Here is a 15,870-nt window from a genome sequence, read left to right as displayed (position 1 = left end):
CGCCCATTTTTGGGTGATCTGCACAAAAGTGTAAAATCTAGCCCAATAATTCTTCCGTAACATTTTGTCCCAGTAAATTGGTACACTCAAGGGACTCGAGCAAGAGGCGAGAGCAACATGAGCTCTGTCACTCAAAGGTCTAAAATCCAACAAAAGCTTAACAGCAACAGCATTGTGCAGCCCCTGAGCAATTTGTGTTTGGATCCAAATGTCCCAGGGGGAGTGTTTGCTAGTGCTGTTGGGGAGGAGTTAAATTAATATGGCAGGGGGATGGGAACCAATGCAGGGAGACAGAGGGAAACAAAATGGAGACAGAAGCAAAGGACAGAAAGGAGATGAGTAAAAGTGGAGGGCAGAGAAACCCAAGGCAAAGAACAAAAAGGGCCAATGTACAGCAAAATTCTAAAGGGTCAAAGTGTAATAAAAAGGCAAGCCTGAAAGCTCGGTGCCTCAATGCGAGGAGTATTCGGAACCCAGGAGAGGGCTCTGAGCTAGTTAGAGTGGGTGAGAGTGCAGATGAACAGGACCCCAAGAATGAATGCAAAAGGCAGGAGGCAACAGAGCAGAGTAGCACTGGGGTAAGTGTAAACCACAAGGTGATAGGAAGGGACAATATGTAAGAAGATAAAAGGGGCTGCAGGAGGGGTCAAAACTAAAAATCATGGTTTAAAAGCTAGTATTAAAACACTCTACCTAAACGCACGCAGCATTCGAAATAAAGTAAATGAGTTGACGGCACAAATCATTACAAATGGGTATGATTTGGTAGCCATTACAGAAACGTGGTTGCAGGGTGGCCAAGACTGGGAATTAAACATACAGGGGTATCTGACAATTCGGAAGGATAGACAAGAAGGGAAAGGAGGTGGGGTAGCTCTGTTAATAAAGGATGATATCAGGGCAGTTGTGAGAGATGATATTGGCTCTAATGAACAAAATGTTGAATCATTGTGGGTGGTGAATAGAGATAGTAAGGGGAAAAAGTCACTGGTGGACGGAGTTTATAGGCCCCCAAATAATAACTTCACGGTGGGGCAGACAATAATCAAGTGAATAATAAAGGCATGTGAAAAAGGAATGGTAGTATTCATGGGGGATTTTAACCTACATATCGATTGGTCAAATCAAATCGCACGGGGTAGCCTGGGGGAGGAATTCATAGAATGCATACGGGATTGTTTCTTGGAACAGTATGTTACAGAACCTACAAGGGAGCAAGCTATCTTAGATCTGGTCCTGTGTAATGAGACAGGAATAATAAACGATCTCCTAGTAAAAGATCCTCTTGGAATGAGTGATCACAGTATGGTTGAATTTGTAATATAGATTGAGGGTGAGGAAGTAGTGTCTCAAACAAGCATAATATACTTAAACAAAGGGGACTACAGTGGGATGAGGGCAGAGTTAGCTAAAGTAGACTGGGAACATAGACTAAATGGTGGCACAATTGAGGAACAGTGGAGGACTTTTAAGGAGCTCTTTCATAGTGCTCAACAAAAATATATTCCAGTGAAAAAGAAGGGCGGTAAGAGAAGGGATAACCAGCCGTGGATAATCAAGGAAATATAGGAGAGTATCAAATTAAAAACCAATGCGTATAAGTTGCCCAAGGTTAGTGGGAAACTAGAAGATTGGGAAAATCTTAAACGACAGCAAAGTATGACTAAGAAAGCAATAAAGAAAGGAAAGATAGATTACGAAAGTAAACTTGCGCAAAACATAAAAACAGATAGTAAAAGCTTTTACTGATATATAAAAAGGAAAAGAGTGACTAAAGTAAATGTTGGTCCTTTAGAAGATGAGAAGGGGGATTTAGTAATGGGAAATGTGGAAATGGCTGAGACCTTAAACAATTATTTTGCTTCGGTCTTCACAGTGGAAGACACAAAAACCATGCCAAAAATTGCTGGTCACGGGAATGTGGGAAGGGAGGACCTTGAGACATTCACTATCACTAGGGAGGTAGTACTGGACAGGCTAATGGGACTCAAGGTATACAAGTCCCCTGGTCCTGATGAAATGCATCCCAGGGTATTAAAAGAGATGGCGGAAGTTATAGCAGATGCATTGGTTATAATCTACCGAAATTCTCTGGACTCTGGGGAGGTACCAGTGGATTGGAAAGCAGCTAATGTAACGCCTCTGTTTAAAAAAGGGAGCAGACAAAAGGCAGGTAACTATAGGCCGGTTAGTTTAACATCTGTAGTGGGGAAAATGCTTGAAGTTATCATTAAGGAAGAAATAGCGGGACATCTAGATAGGAATAGTGCAATCAAGCAGATGCAACATGGATTCATGAAGGGGAAATCATGTTTAACTAATTTACTAGAATTCTTTGAGGATATAACGAGCATGGTGGATAGAGGTGTACCGATGGATGTGGTGTATTTAGATTTCCAAAAGGCATTCGATAAGGTGCCACACAAAAGGTTACTGCAGAAGATAAAGGTACGCGGAGTCAGCGGAAATGTATTAGCATGGATAGAGAATTGGCTGGCTAACAGAAAGCAGAGAGTTGGGATAAATGGGTCCTTTTCAGGTTGGAAATCGGTGGTTAGTGGTGTGCCACAGGGATCGGTGGTGGGACCACAACTGTTTACAATATACATAGATGACCTGGAAGATGGGACAGAGTGTAGTGTAACAAAATTTGCAGATGACACAAAGATTAGTGGGGAAGTGGGTTGTGTCGAGGACACAGAGAGGCTGCAAAGAGATTTAGATAGGTTAAGCGAATGGGCTAAGGTTTGGCAGATAGAATACAATGTCGGAAAATGTGAGGTCATCCACCTTGGAAAAAAAAACAGTAAAAGGGAATATTATTTGACTGGGGAGAAATTACAACATGCTGCGGTGCAGAGGGACCTGGGGGTCCTTGTGCATGAATCCCAAAAAGTTAGTTTGCAGGTACAGCAGGTAATCAGGAAGGCGAATGGAATGTTGGCCTTCATTGCAAGAGGGATGGAGTACAAAAGCAGGGAGGTCCTGCTGCAACTGTACAGGGTATTGCTGAGGCCGCACCTGGAGTACTGCGTGCAATTTTGGTCACCTTACTTAAGGAAGGATATACTAGCTTTGGAGGGGTTACAGAGACGATTCACGAGGCTGATTCCGGAGATGAGGGGGTTACCTTATGATGATAGATTGAGTAGACTGGGTCTTTACTCGTTGGAGTTCAGAAGGATGAGGGGTGATCTTATAGAAACATTTAAAATAATGAAAGGGATAGACAAGATAGAGGCAGAGAGGTTGTTTCCACTAGTCGGGGGGACTAGAACTAGGGGGCACAGCCTCAAAATACGGGGGAGCCAATTTAAAACCGAGTTGAGAAGGAATTTCTTCTCCCAGAGGGTTGTGATTCTGTGGAATTCTCTGACCAGGGAAGCAGTTGAGGCTAGCTCATTGAATGTATTCAAATCACAGATAGATAAATTTTTAACCAATAAGGAAATTATGGGTTATGGGGAGCGGGCGGGTAAGTGGAGCTGAGTCCACGGCCAGATCAGCCATGATCTTTTTGAATGGCGGAGCAGGCTCAAGGGGCTAGATGGCCTACTCCTGTTCCTAATTCTCATGTTCTTATGTTCTTATGTTCAAATCATTTAACAAATTCAAGTAAAGAGCAACATCATTTTAATTTGAGAATTCAAAATGGTGCATAAAACTCCACAAAAAGGAATACTGTAACTTTTAGGAAATGGCTGCTGACGTCCTGTATTACATATAATAAATTACCACCCAAAACAATTAATCCAGCATAAAAAAATATTTCCAGCTTAAGCAATTATAGTTCGTGTTTAAAACTGGTCAGGTACTGTAATACATAATGTAACATGGAACATAATGGAAATACAATGCGCAGTCCAACATGCTCACAGTTTTGCTTTCGGAAACCAAGACAGAAAAACCGCAGCTGCTCAGGTACATGATGTGCGAAGTTTCAAGATGGCAAGCTCGGAGTAAGTTTCCAAATGCGGCTGCATTATGATGAACATGTTTGACTAAATTAACAAAAGGTCCAGAGAAGATGAAGCAATCAGAACTTCTGGGAGTGTTCTGAATGGAGAAAATAAATGTTTTTATGCACACAGTAATTTGTGGAAGGCACTTTTATTCGAAATTTACCCAGCGATTCCTTCCGCTAGCACATGTCCCTGATAGCACTAGACTGCTGTCTTCCGAAATTCAGCCCAAATGGTAGCTTGGCTAGGGTCAAGCACAAGCCTTTATGCTTTATAATCCAGTCCTAACCATAGAAAATTGAATGTTTTAAGACCTGGTGATTTACTTTGAATTGCATTCATTTTCAGCTACATATGAAGGAAAATATAGTGCATGATTTGAGGCTCTGTGATAAATCAACAGTTCCCTTCAGTCGGTGCAAGAGGGTGCTTGCAGCTAAGTAGGTTGATAGAGTCCTTCTGTGGCTGTGTAGAAGTCCTCCAGAATACTCTGTAAATATTCAAATGTGGGTCTGTCTTCTGGAGCCTTTTTCCAGCAACTCATCATGATATCGTAGAGATTGTCTGAGCAATGGTCGGGGCAGGGCATTCGATAGTCGCGATCTAAATTCCGAATCACTTCAGGATTGCTCATCCCTGCAGAACACAGAAGGACAGCCAATAAATACTCAGCAGAGTAACTGTTCCAGCATCCCACATTAAAAAATAAATTGTACTTCTGAATAAATGAAATACAAGCTCCACATGTCTGCAATCAGATTTCATAAAGGTTATCATTGGATAAATGTTGAAAAGCTAGCCAAGAAAAGATGGTCGTGTGCTGGTGTCTGTGTGTTTGCCCTTATCTTGACCCTGATGCAAATCCCAGGGTCAGGGTTGCTCGAATATTAGGGGCTGGTACCCTTTGGACCAGGCAGGATTTCAGAGCAGTACCTTGCCATTTCATTGTGAGTGAGTGGGGGGGGAGGGGCGGGTGGGGAGGTCAGGCAAGCTAAACCGTCCAAGGTTTCTGCCCCCAAAACCCCTGCGTTTCAGGACTATCTTCTCTTCAGGGAAACTGAATATTTGAGAAAATTAAAGCCAGTGTTCACAGTGCTAAAAATAGTAACTGACACCTAACTAATCCGATTCTGCATGAAACATTTTTACTAAGTGACTGCAATGAGTTGACACACCTCAGACCTGCGGACCAGTGGAGGATAAAAGTGCAGTGCTGACAGTGCGCAAACACACCAGACCAGTGGGTGATAACAGAGTCAACTCAGAGTAGTGGGGGATAACGGAGCAGTGGGGATAACGGAGCAGTGGGGATAACGGAGCAGTGGGGGATAACGAAGCATTGGGGATAACGGAGCAATGGGGATAACGGAGCAATGGGGATAACAGAGCAATGGGGATAACAGAGCAATGGGGATAACGGAGCAATGGGGATAACGGAGCAGTGGGGATAACGGAGCAATGGGGATAACGAAGCAGTGGGGATAACGGAGCAATAGGGATAACGGAGCAATGGGGATAACGGAGCAATGGGGATAACGGAGCAATGGGGATAACGGAGCAGTGGGGGTAACAGAGCAATGGGGATAACGAAGCAGTGGGGATAACGGAGCAATGGGGATAACGGAGCAATGGGGATAAGGGAGCAGTGGGGGTAACAGAGCAATGGGGATAACGAAGCAGTGGGGGATAACGAAGCAATGGGGGATAACAGAGCAGTGGGGATAACGAAGCAGTGGGGGATAACGAAGCAATGGGGGATAACAGAGCAGTGGGGATAACGGAGCAGTGGGGGATAACGGAGCAATGGGGATAACGAAGCAATGGGGATAACGAAGCAATGGGGATAACGGAGCAGTGGGGGATAACGAAGCAATGGGGGATAACAGAGCAGTGGGGATAACGGAGCAGTGGGGGATAACAGAGCAGTGGGGATAACGGAGCAGTGGGGGATAACGGAGCAATGGGGGTAACAGAGCAATGGGGATAACGAAGCAGTGGGGATAACGGAGCAGTGGGGGATAACGAAGAAATGGGGGTAACAGAGCAATGGGGATAATGGAGCAGTGGGGGATAACGGAGCAATGGGGGTAACAGAGCAATGGGGATAATGGAGCAGTGGGGGATAACGGAGCAATGGGGGATAACAGAGCAGTGGGGATAACGGAGCAATGGGGGATAATGGAGCAGTGGGGATAACGGAGCAGTGGGGATAACGGAGCAGTGGGGGATAACGGAGCAGTGGGGATAATGGAGCAGTGGGGATAACGGAGCAGTGGGGATAACGGAGCAGTGGGGATAACAGAGCAGTGGGGATAACGGAACAATGGGGATAACGGAGCAATGGGGATAACGGAGCAATGGGGATAACGGAGCAGTGGGGATAACGGAGCAGTGGGGATAACGGAGCAATGGGGATAATGGAGACAGATCAGAGCAGCACCAATGGACCGGGAGGGGAGAAAAGTAGAAATAAATCAAAGTGTGACGTCACAGGAAAGCACATAAGTGATTGGTTGATTAGTATTTCTCTTTTTTTCTAAACTTGGGCATTGCTTTAAATTAAGAGCCGGGATTAAAAACTAAACATAGATAATTGATATTTCCAAACTTGAAAATATAATTAATTAAATAAAATACATTAGAGATGGCAGGGCAGGCGATGTGTTGCAGCTGCAGCATGTGGGAGTTGTCGGACACCAGTGTGATCCACGGTGACCACATCTGCAGTAAGTGTTGGCGGCTCGAGGAACTTCGGCTCAGAGTTGATGAGCTGGAGTCCGAGCTTCAGACACTGCGATACATCAGGGAGGGGGCGAGTTACCTGGATACTGTGTTCCAGCAGGGAGCCACACACCTTAAGTTAAATAATTCAAATTTAGTCAGTAGTCAGGGGCAGGAGGGTGTGACTATGAGTGAGGCAGGTATGGGGACCTAGGATGTTGTGATGGAGAAGCCTCAGCCCTTATTCTTGTCCAACAGGTTCAAGGCTCTTACTCCCTGTGTGGACGAGAGCAGGGACTGCAGGGAGGATGAGCAAACTGATCACAGTACCGTGGTACAAGAGGCCATTCAAGTGGGGGGAGTAAAAACAAATGTTGTAGTGGTAGGAGACAGTATCATTAGGGGATAGATACTGTTCCCTGCAGCTGAGGGTGTGAGTCCTGAAGGCTGTGTTGCCTGCCCGGTGCCTGGGTTAAGGACATCTCCTCTGGGCTGGAGAGGAACTTGGAATGAGAGGGGAAAGATCCATGGTCGCGGTCCACGTGGGTACCAATGACATAGATAGGACAAAGAAGGAGGTTCTGCTGAGGGAGAATAAGCAGTTGGGGCTAAATTAAAAAGCAGAACCACAAAGATAATAATGTCTGAATTACTAACTGAGCCACGAGCAGATTTTCATAGGGTAAATAAGATCAGAGAGATGAAAGCGTGGCTCAAAGATTGGTGTGGGAGAAATGGGTTTCGATTCATGGGGCACTGGCACCAGCACTGGAGTAAGAGGGACGGGCTTCACTTCAACCAGGCTGGGACCAATGTCCTGGTGAAGCAAATAACGAGAGTTAATGGGCCCAAGTTTCGAGCCGCGCCTAGAACGGCGCAGTCCCGACCTGGACGCCCGTTTTTCGCGCCACAAAGTGCGCCTAAAAAAAACCTCTGTATTCTCCACCTCCCTGCAGGTCCTCTGGCCCTCGGCGCGGCGCAGCAGGAGTTGTAGGGGACGGAGCCAGGTCCTGCGCTGAAAAAAATGGCGGGACCTCTGCACATGCGCGCTACAGTGGGCACGCAAGTGCAGTAGCTCCAGGCGCCCGAAACTGTGTGGGAGGGGCCCGAAGCACGCAGCCCCTAGCCCTGGCCAAATGGCCTCACTGGGGCTGCGTGAATAAGGCTCCTCCCACGGCCAGCTCCTGCTTCCTCCTGACTCGACTCCAGCTTCCCGCCCCCCGCCCCCGCCCCCGGACCGGACCCGACACCCGCTACCACCCCCCCCAGCCCCCAGACCGGACCCGACACCCGCTCCTCCCCCCCCCGCCCCCGGACCGGACCCGACACCCGCTCCCCTCCCCGCCTCCGGACTGGATCCGACCTGACCTCCCTCCCCCCGACCTGACCTCCCTCTCCCTCCCCCTGACCCGAACCGAACCGACCTCCCTCCCACCACCCCCCCGAACCGACCCAACGCCACTTACCTGTAAATCTGGTACGGGCCCGGCCCGTTCAGCCTCCCTCCCCCTTCTCCTTCCCCCCCACCCCCCCCCCCAATCTCCTTCCTCCCCACCCCCCCAATCTCCTTTCCCTCCCCATCTCCTCCCCCCCCAATCTCCTGTTCCCCCCTTCTCCCCCTCCCCCCTTCTCCCACATCCCTCCCCCTTCTCCCCATCCTCCCCCTTCTCCCCATCCATCCCCCTTCTCCCCCTTCCCTCCCTCTGCTCCCTCCCTCTCTCCCTCTGCTACCCCCCCTCTCTCCCTCTACCCCCTTCCTCCCCCTCACCTCGCTGTCAGAAACACAGACACTGACAGACAGAGAATGAGAGACACATAGAAAGACAGAGAGATAGAGACACTGACAGAGACACACTGAGGGGGGCATCCTAGCACGCTGTTGGAGGGCTCCTGGTGCTGCAGTCGGTAAGTAGAAAATGTTTTATTTATTGATTTAAAAAAAAAAAAATTTTCTTATTAATTTTTTTTGATTGATTTATTGGTTGATTTATTGATGTATTTATCATTTATTATTGATGATGGCTCTTTATTTGTAAAACTGAAGTGTTTAATGTTTGTAAACTTCCCTTTAAACACCTCCCCCACCATTCCCTACGCCTGATTTGTAACCTACGCCTGATTTTCTAAAGTGTAGACAAGGTTTTTTCGAGCGTACAAAAATCTTCACTTACTCCATTCTAAGTTAGTTTGGAGTAAGTTTTCACTCACGAAACTTTGAAATCAGGCGTAAGTGGCCGGACACACCCCCTTTTGAAAAAAAAATTCTGTTCCAAAGTGAAACTGTTCTAACTGACGAGAACTGGAGCAAACTAAATGACGAGAATTCCGATTTCTAAGATACTCCGTTCTACAGCAGTTGCTCTGAAAAATAAGGAGCAAATCATGTGGAAACTTGGGGCCAATGAGAGGGCTTTAAACTAAATAGTGGTGGGGTGGGATCAGGTGAGCAGAAATTTAGAAAGTCAAAAAGAAAGGAGAAGGCAATAGTGCAGGGTAGCGATAGGGGTAATGATAACCAGAGTGTGACAGGAAGGGGCAGAGCGTATAAACATATGAGTGCACCAGTAAATAGAGTCAGAGTAGGGAAAAATGGTAAAAAGACAAAATTAAAAGCACTTTATCTGAATGCATGCAGCATTCGTAACAAAATAGATGAGTTGATGGCACAATTAGAAATAAATGGGTATGATCTGATAGCCGTTACAGAGACATGTTTGCAAGGTGGCCAAGGCTAGGAACTGAATAGTCAGGGGTATTTGCCATTTCGGAAGGGTAGGCAAAAAGGAAAAGGAGGTGGGGTAGCTCTATTAATAAAGGAGGAGATCAGTGCAGTAGTGAGAAATGATATTGGCTCAGAAGATCAAGGTGCAGAATCAGTTTGGGTGGAGTTAAGAAATAATAAGGGGAAGTCACTGGTGGGAGTACTCTATAGGCCCCATAACAGTAAACATAGAAACATAGAAAATAGGTGCAGGAGTAGGCCATTCGGCCCTTCTAGCCTGCACCGCCATTCAATGAGGTCATGGCTGAACATGCAACTTCAGTACCCCATTCCTGCTTTCTCGCCATACCCCTTGATCCCCCTAGTAGTAAGGACTTCATCTAACTCCCTTTTGAATATATTTAGTGAATTGGCCTCAACTACTTTCTGTGGTAGAGAATTCCACAGGTTCACCACTCTCTGGGTGAAGAAGTTTCTCCTCATCTCGGTCCTAAATGGCTTACCCCTTATCCTTAGACTGTGACCCCTGGTTCTGGACTTCCCCAACATTGGGAACATTCTTCATGCCTCCAACCTGTCTAAACCCGTCAGAATTTTAAACGTTTCTATGAGGTCCCCTCTCATTCTTCTGAACTCCAGTGAATACAAGCCCAGTTGATCCAGTCTTTCTTGATAGGTCAGTCCCACCATCCCGGGAATCAGTCTGGTGAATCTTCGCTGCACTCCCTCAATAGCAAGAATGTCCTTCCTCAAGTTAGGAGACCAAAACTGTACACAATACTCCAGGTGTGGCCTCACCAAGGCCCTGTACAACTGTAGCAACACCTCCCTGCCCCTGTACTCAAATCCCCTCGCTATGAAGGCCAACATGCCATTTGCTTTCTTAACCGCCTGCTGTACCTGCATGCCAATCTTCAATGACTGATGTACCATGACACCCAGGTCTCGTTGCACCTCTCCTTTTCCTAATCTGTCACCATTCAGATAATAGTCTGTCTCTCTGTTTTTACCACCAAAGTGGATAACCTCACATTTATCCACATTATACTTCATCTGCCATGCATTTGCCCACTCACCTAACCTATCCAAGTCACTCTGTAGCCTCATAGCATCCTCCTCGCAGCTCACACTGCCACCCAACTTAGTGTCATCCGCAAATTTGGAGATACTACATTTAATCCCCTCGTCTAAATCATTAATGTACAGTCTAAACAGCTGAGGCCCCAGCACAGAACCCTGCAGTGCCCCACTAGTCACTGCCTGCCATTCTGAAAAGTACCCATTTACTCCTACTCTTTGCTTCCTACAGTAGCTGCACTGTAGCACAGAGTACAAATCAAGAAATAATAGAGGCTTGTAAGAAAGGTACGGCAATAATCATGGGTGATTTTAATCTTCATATTGACTGGACAAATCAAATTGGCCAAAGTTAGCCTTGAGGAAGAGTGCATAGAGTGTATTCGGGATGATTTCTTAGAACAATACATTGTGGAACCAACCAGGGAACAGACTATTTTCGATCATGTAATGTGTAATGAGACTGGATTAATTAATGATCTCATAGGAAAGGATCCTCTTGGGAAGAGTGATCGTAGCATGGTAGATCTCAAACTAGTGCCCTGAGCTTAAATAAAGGCAATTACAAAGGTATGAAGGCAGAATTGGCTAAAGTGGACTGGGAAGATAGATGGTAGATAAGCAGTGGCAGACATGTAAGGAGATATTTCATAACTCTCAGTCAAGATATGTTCCAGTGAGAAAGACTTTAAGAGAAGGATGAACCATCCGTGGCTAACTAAGGAAGTAAAGGATGGTATCAAATTGAAAACAAAGGCATACAATGTTGTGAAGATTAGTGGAAGGGCAGAGGATTGGGACATTTTTTACAAACCAGCAAAGGACGATTAGAAAAATAATAAAGAGAGGGAAGATAGTTTATGGGGGTAAACTAGCAAGAAATATAAAAACAGACAGTAAGAGCTTCTACAGGTATATAAACATTGGTCCTTTAGAGGATGAGACTGGGGAACTAATAATGGGAAACAGGGAAATGGCAGAGACTTTGAACAAATATTTTGTATCGGTCTTTACAGTAGCAGACACTAAAAGCATCCCAATAATAATAGATAATCAAGGGGCTATTTGGAGGGGGGTACTTAAAACAATCACTATCACTAGAGAAAAAGTATTAGGCAAACTAATGGAACTAAAGGCAGACAAGTCTCCTGGACACGATGGCCTGCATCCAAGGTCTTAAAAAGAACTGGCTACAGAGATAGTGGATGCATTGGTTGTAATCTGCCAAAATTCCCTGGATTCTAGGGAGGTCCCAGCGGATTGGAAAATCGCAAATGTAATGCCACTATTTAAGAAAGGAGGGAGACAGAAATCAGGAAACATAGACATAGAAACATAGAAACATAGAAAATAGGTGCAGGGGTAGGCCATTCGGCCCTTCTAGCCTGCGCCGCCATTCAATGAGTTCATGGCTGAACATTCATCTTCAGTACCCCATTCCTGCTTTCTCGCCATACCCCTTGATCCCCCTAGTAGTAAGGACTTCATCTAACTCCTTTTTGAATATATTTAGTGAATTGGCCTCAACAACTTTCTGTGGTGGAGAATTCCACAGGAAACTAAAGACCAGTTAGCCTAACATCTGTCATTAGGAAAATGCTGGAGTCCATTATTAAGGAAGCAGTAGCAAGACATTTAGAAAATCATAATACAGTCAAGCAGAGTCAGCATGGTTTTATGAAAGGGAAATCATGTTTGACAAATTTGCTGGAGTTCTTTGAGGATGTAACGAGCAGGGTGGATAAAGGGGAACCAGTAGATGTCATGTATTTGGATTTCCAGAAGGCATTCAATAAGATGCCATAATAAAAGGTTACTGCACAAGATAAGAGCTCACGGGGTTGGGGGTAATATATTAGCATGGATGGAGGATTGACTAACTAACAGAAAACAGAGAGTCAGGATAAATGGGTCATTTTCAGCTTGGCAAACTGGAACTAGTGGTGCCACAGGGATCAGTGCTGGGGCCTCAACTATTTACAATTTATATTAATGACTTGGATGAAGGGACTGAGCGTAATGTAGCCAAATTTGCCGATGATACAAAGATAGGTCGGAAAACAAGTTGTGCGAAGGATGCAAATAATTTGCAGAGGGATATAGATAGGCTAAGTGAGTGCAAACATTTGACAGATGGCGTATAATGTGGAAAAATATGAGGTTATCTACTTTTGTAGGAAAAATAAAAAAGCAAATTATTATTTAAATGGGTTATGGTTAATGGGTTACAAAATGCTGAGGTACACAGGGATCTGGGGGTCCTCATACATGAAACACAAAAAGTTAGCATGCAGGTATAGCAAGTAATTCGGAAAGCAAATTAAATGTTGGCCTTTATTGCAAGGGGGATGGAGTATAAAAGTAGGGAAGTCCTGCTACAACTGTTCAGGGCTTTGGTGAGACCACAACTGGAGTACTGCGTACAGTTTTGGTCTCTTTATTTAAAGAAGGATATACTTGCATTGGAGGCAGTTCAGAGAAGATTCACGAGGTTGATTCCTCAAATGAAGGGGTTGTCTTATGAAGAAAGATTGAGCAGGCTGGGCCTATACTCATTGGAGTTTAGAAGACTGAGAGGTGATCCTATTGAAACATATAAGATTCCGAGGGGGCTTGAGAGGTTCGATGCAGAGAGGATACTTCCCCTCGTGGAGGAATCTAGAACTGGGGGGGCATAGTTTCAGAATAAGGGGTCACCCATTTAAAACGGAAATTAGGAGGAATTTCTTGTCTCAGAGGGTCGTGAATCTTTGGCATTCTCTACCCCAGAGAGCTGTGGAGGCTGGGTCTTTGAATATATTTAAGGTGGAGATAGACAGATTTTGTATGATATGGGAGTCCAGGTTTATGGGAACGAGCAGGGAAGTGGAGGTGAGGCCAAGATCAGATCAGTTATTATATTATTGAATGGCGGAGCAGGTTCGAGGGGCCAAATGGCCTGCCCTGCTCTTATTTCTTATTAATGTTTCTCAGTGTTAGTACTGTTGCGCTTTCATTTTTTTGGGTTTTCCACAAGTATATTTTCAATATATTGTACTTGATGCTAAATATGAAGAATATACAAATGTGAAACTCAAAACATGATTTTTAAAGTATAATTGTGTTACATCGGGAATTGGTGGTTCGTGGTTTCACACCTGTAACTCTTACCAGAGCCGGAGGAAATTATTCACCAATCATTCAATTGGTGTTGGTAGCTAAGGGACAACCTGGACAGCATTTTAGACGTTGCCTAAAAGCATTTGGCCTCAATGTTCAGTTTATAGTTTCTTTATTTTCTTAAAAGCATGGAATAAGAAAAAATCATTTGGCCCATCAAGCCCTTCCTTCCATCCTATCCTATGAGGACTCCATTGTGTGACTCCACTTCAAATCAGGTACATTGAACTCATTGACCAGCATTTCAGCTGAGCAAGACTCTGCAGCAGTAGTGGAGTCACACAATTTCGGGGTCTAATGTATTCACCAAAAGTCAAAACGGGCAAAATTGTCAATTTTTATAGCTCCATTAGCACCTCCGGGGGGCGCTAATGGGGCAGAGGAGGGAGGCACTACTGCCTTCTGGGAAATTGCCCAGGAGTTTGCGGAGGTGCTACAATGGCAGCTCCACGCCCCGGGGTCAGCGTCCCGGGTCGCCGTACAACCGGTGATGATGTCATCGCCGTGCACGGTGACCCCACACCTGCCGACCCCTTAATGCCCCGCAGGGGAAATTGCCCCATGGGCCGCAAGGCTAGTGCGGCGAGTGGATGTCAATGCCAGCTTTTTTTGCTTGTCGACTCTCGACTATCGTGGTCTGGGCCACCATCGTGGAGCCTGGCATTCCATTTTGGGTGCTGAGCTGCTGGCCCGTTCGCATGCTGCTCTAGTGGCCTAGTGCAGGCCATCAGAGGCCTTGCAGAATGTGCAGCAGCCCTCCATTTTAAGCGAAGGGGAGGGGCATTGAAGCGCATCAGCACTACACGGAGCATCTGCATAGCACTTCCCTCAGTGCCCCAGTTGTGCCCCAGTTACCGCCCCCAAAGGAATTGGAGCGCATGAGATTGCGCTCCAGTTCTTTGAGAGGTGGTAAGGGCAATTCCGCGGCGGGGACAGGACTTCTGATTCGGCGCAGAAAGTCCCGGCCCCAGAAGGTTACCACCCCAAATCAGGGCACAGGGCAATTTTACCTCCAAAATTTTGAATTGAATAATGCCTCACAGTAATTTTCAGTAAATAGTTGAGATGGAAAGTCTAATGCTCTGTGGCTAACAAGGGAAATTAGGAATAGTGTTAAATCCAAGGAAGAGGCATATAAATTGGCTAGAAAAAGCAGGAAACCAGAGGACTGGGAGAAATTTAGAATTCAGCAGAGGACTAAGCTTCTAATTAGGAGGGGGAAAATAGAGTATGAGAGTAAGCTTGCAGGGAACATAAAAACTGACTGCAAAAGCTTCTATAGATATGTGAAGAGAAAAAGATTAGTGAAGACTAATGTAGGTCCCTTGCAGTCAGAATCAGGTGAATTCATAATGGGGAACAAAGAAATGGCAGACCAATTGAACAAATACTTTGGTTCTGTCTTCAATAAGGAAGACACGAATAACCTCCCGAAAATACTAGGGGACCGAGGGTCTAGCGAGAAGGAGGAACTGAGGGAAATCCTTATTAGTCAGGAAATGGTGTTAGGGAAACTGACGGGACTGAAGGCCGATAAATCCCCAGGGCCTGATAGTCTGCATCCCAGAGTACTTAAGGAAGTGGCCCTAGAAATAGTAGATGCATTGGTGGTCATTTTCCAAAATTCCATGGACTCTGGGTCAGTATCTATGGATTGGAGGGTAGCTAATGTAACCCCACTTTTTAAAAGAGGGAGCGAGAAAACAGGGAATTATAGACCAGTTAGCCTGACATCGGTGGTGGGGAAAATGCTGGAATCAATTATTAAAGATGTAATAGCAGCGCATTTGGAAAGCAGTGACAGGATCGATCCAAGTCAGCATGGATTTATGAAAGGGAAATCATGCTTGACAAATCTTCTAGAGTTTTTTGAGGATATATCTAGTAGAATGGATAAGGGAGAACCAGTGAATCTGGTGTATTTGGACTTTCAAAAGACTTTTGACAAGGTCCCACACAAGATATTAGTGTGCAAAATTAAGGCACATGGTATTGGGGGTAATGTATTGACATGGATAGAGAACTGCTCGGCAGACAGGAAGCAAAGGCCCCAAGTTTCCACATGATTTGCTCCTGATTGTTAGGAGCAACTGGTGTAGAACGGAGTATCTTAGAAATCGGAATTCTCATCATTTAGTTTGCTCCAGTTCTAGTCAGTTAGAACAGTTTCACTTTGGAACAGAATTTTTTTTTCTAAAGGGGGCGTGTCCGGCCACTTACGCCTGTTTT

The 15,870-nt window shown here is 45.4% G+C and overlaps 1 protein-coding gene across 4 annotated transcripts in view; it reads right to left on the bottom strand.

Moving 5' to 3' along the window:
- Positions 1-3,675: 3,675 nt before the first annotated feature.
- The window catches only part of LOC139267214 (proto-oncogene tyrosine-protein kinase LCK-like), a 178,444-nt gene continuing 166,249 nt past the window's right edge, over positions 3,676-15,870 (bottom strand). For all 4 annotated transcript variants that reach the window (XM_070885179.1, XM_070885182.1, XM_070885180.1 and 1 more), the window contains exon 13: positions 3,676-4,598. In XM_070885179.1, the coding sequence (XP_070741280.1) occupies positions 4,399-4,598 (200 nt within the window). In that variant the 3' untranslated portion in view covers positions 3,676-4,398. The remainder of the gene's footprint in view (positions 4,599-15,870) is intronic.

Source organism: Pristiophorus japonicus, chromosome 7, assembly GCF_044704955.1.
Source record: "Pristiophorus japonicus isolate sPriJap1 chromosome 7, sPriJap1.hap1, whole genome shotgun sequence".
NCBI lineage: Eukaryota > Metazoa > Chordata > Chondrichthyes > Pristiophoridae > Pristiophorus > Pristiophorus japonicus.
This window is presented reverse-complemented; position numbering and strand designations above follow the sequence as displayed.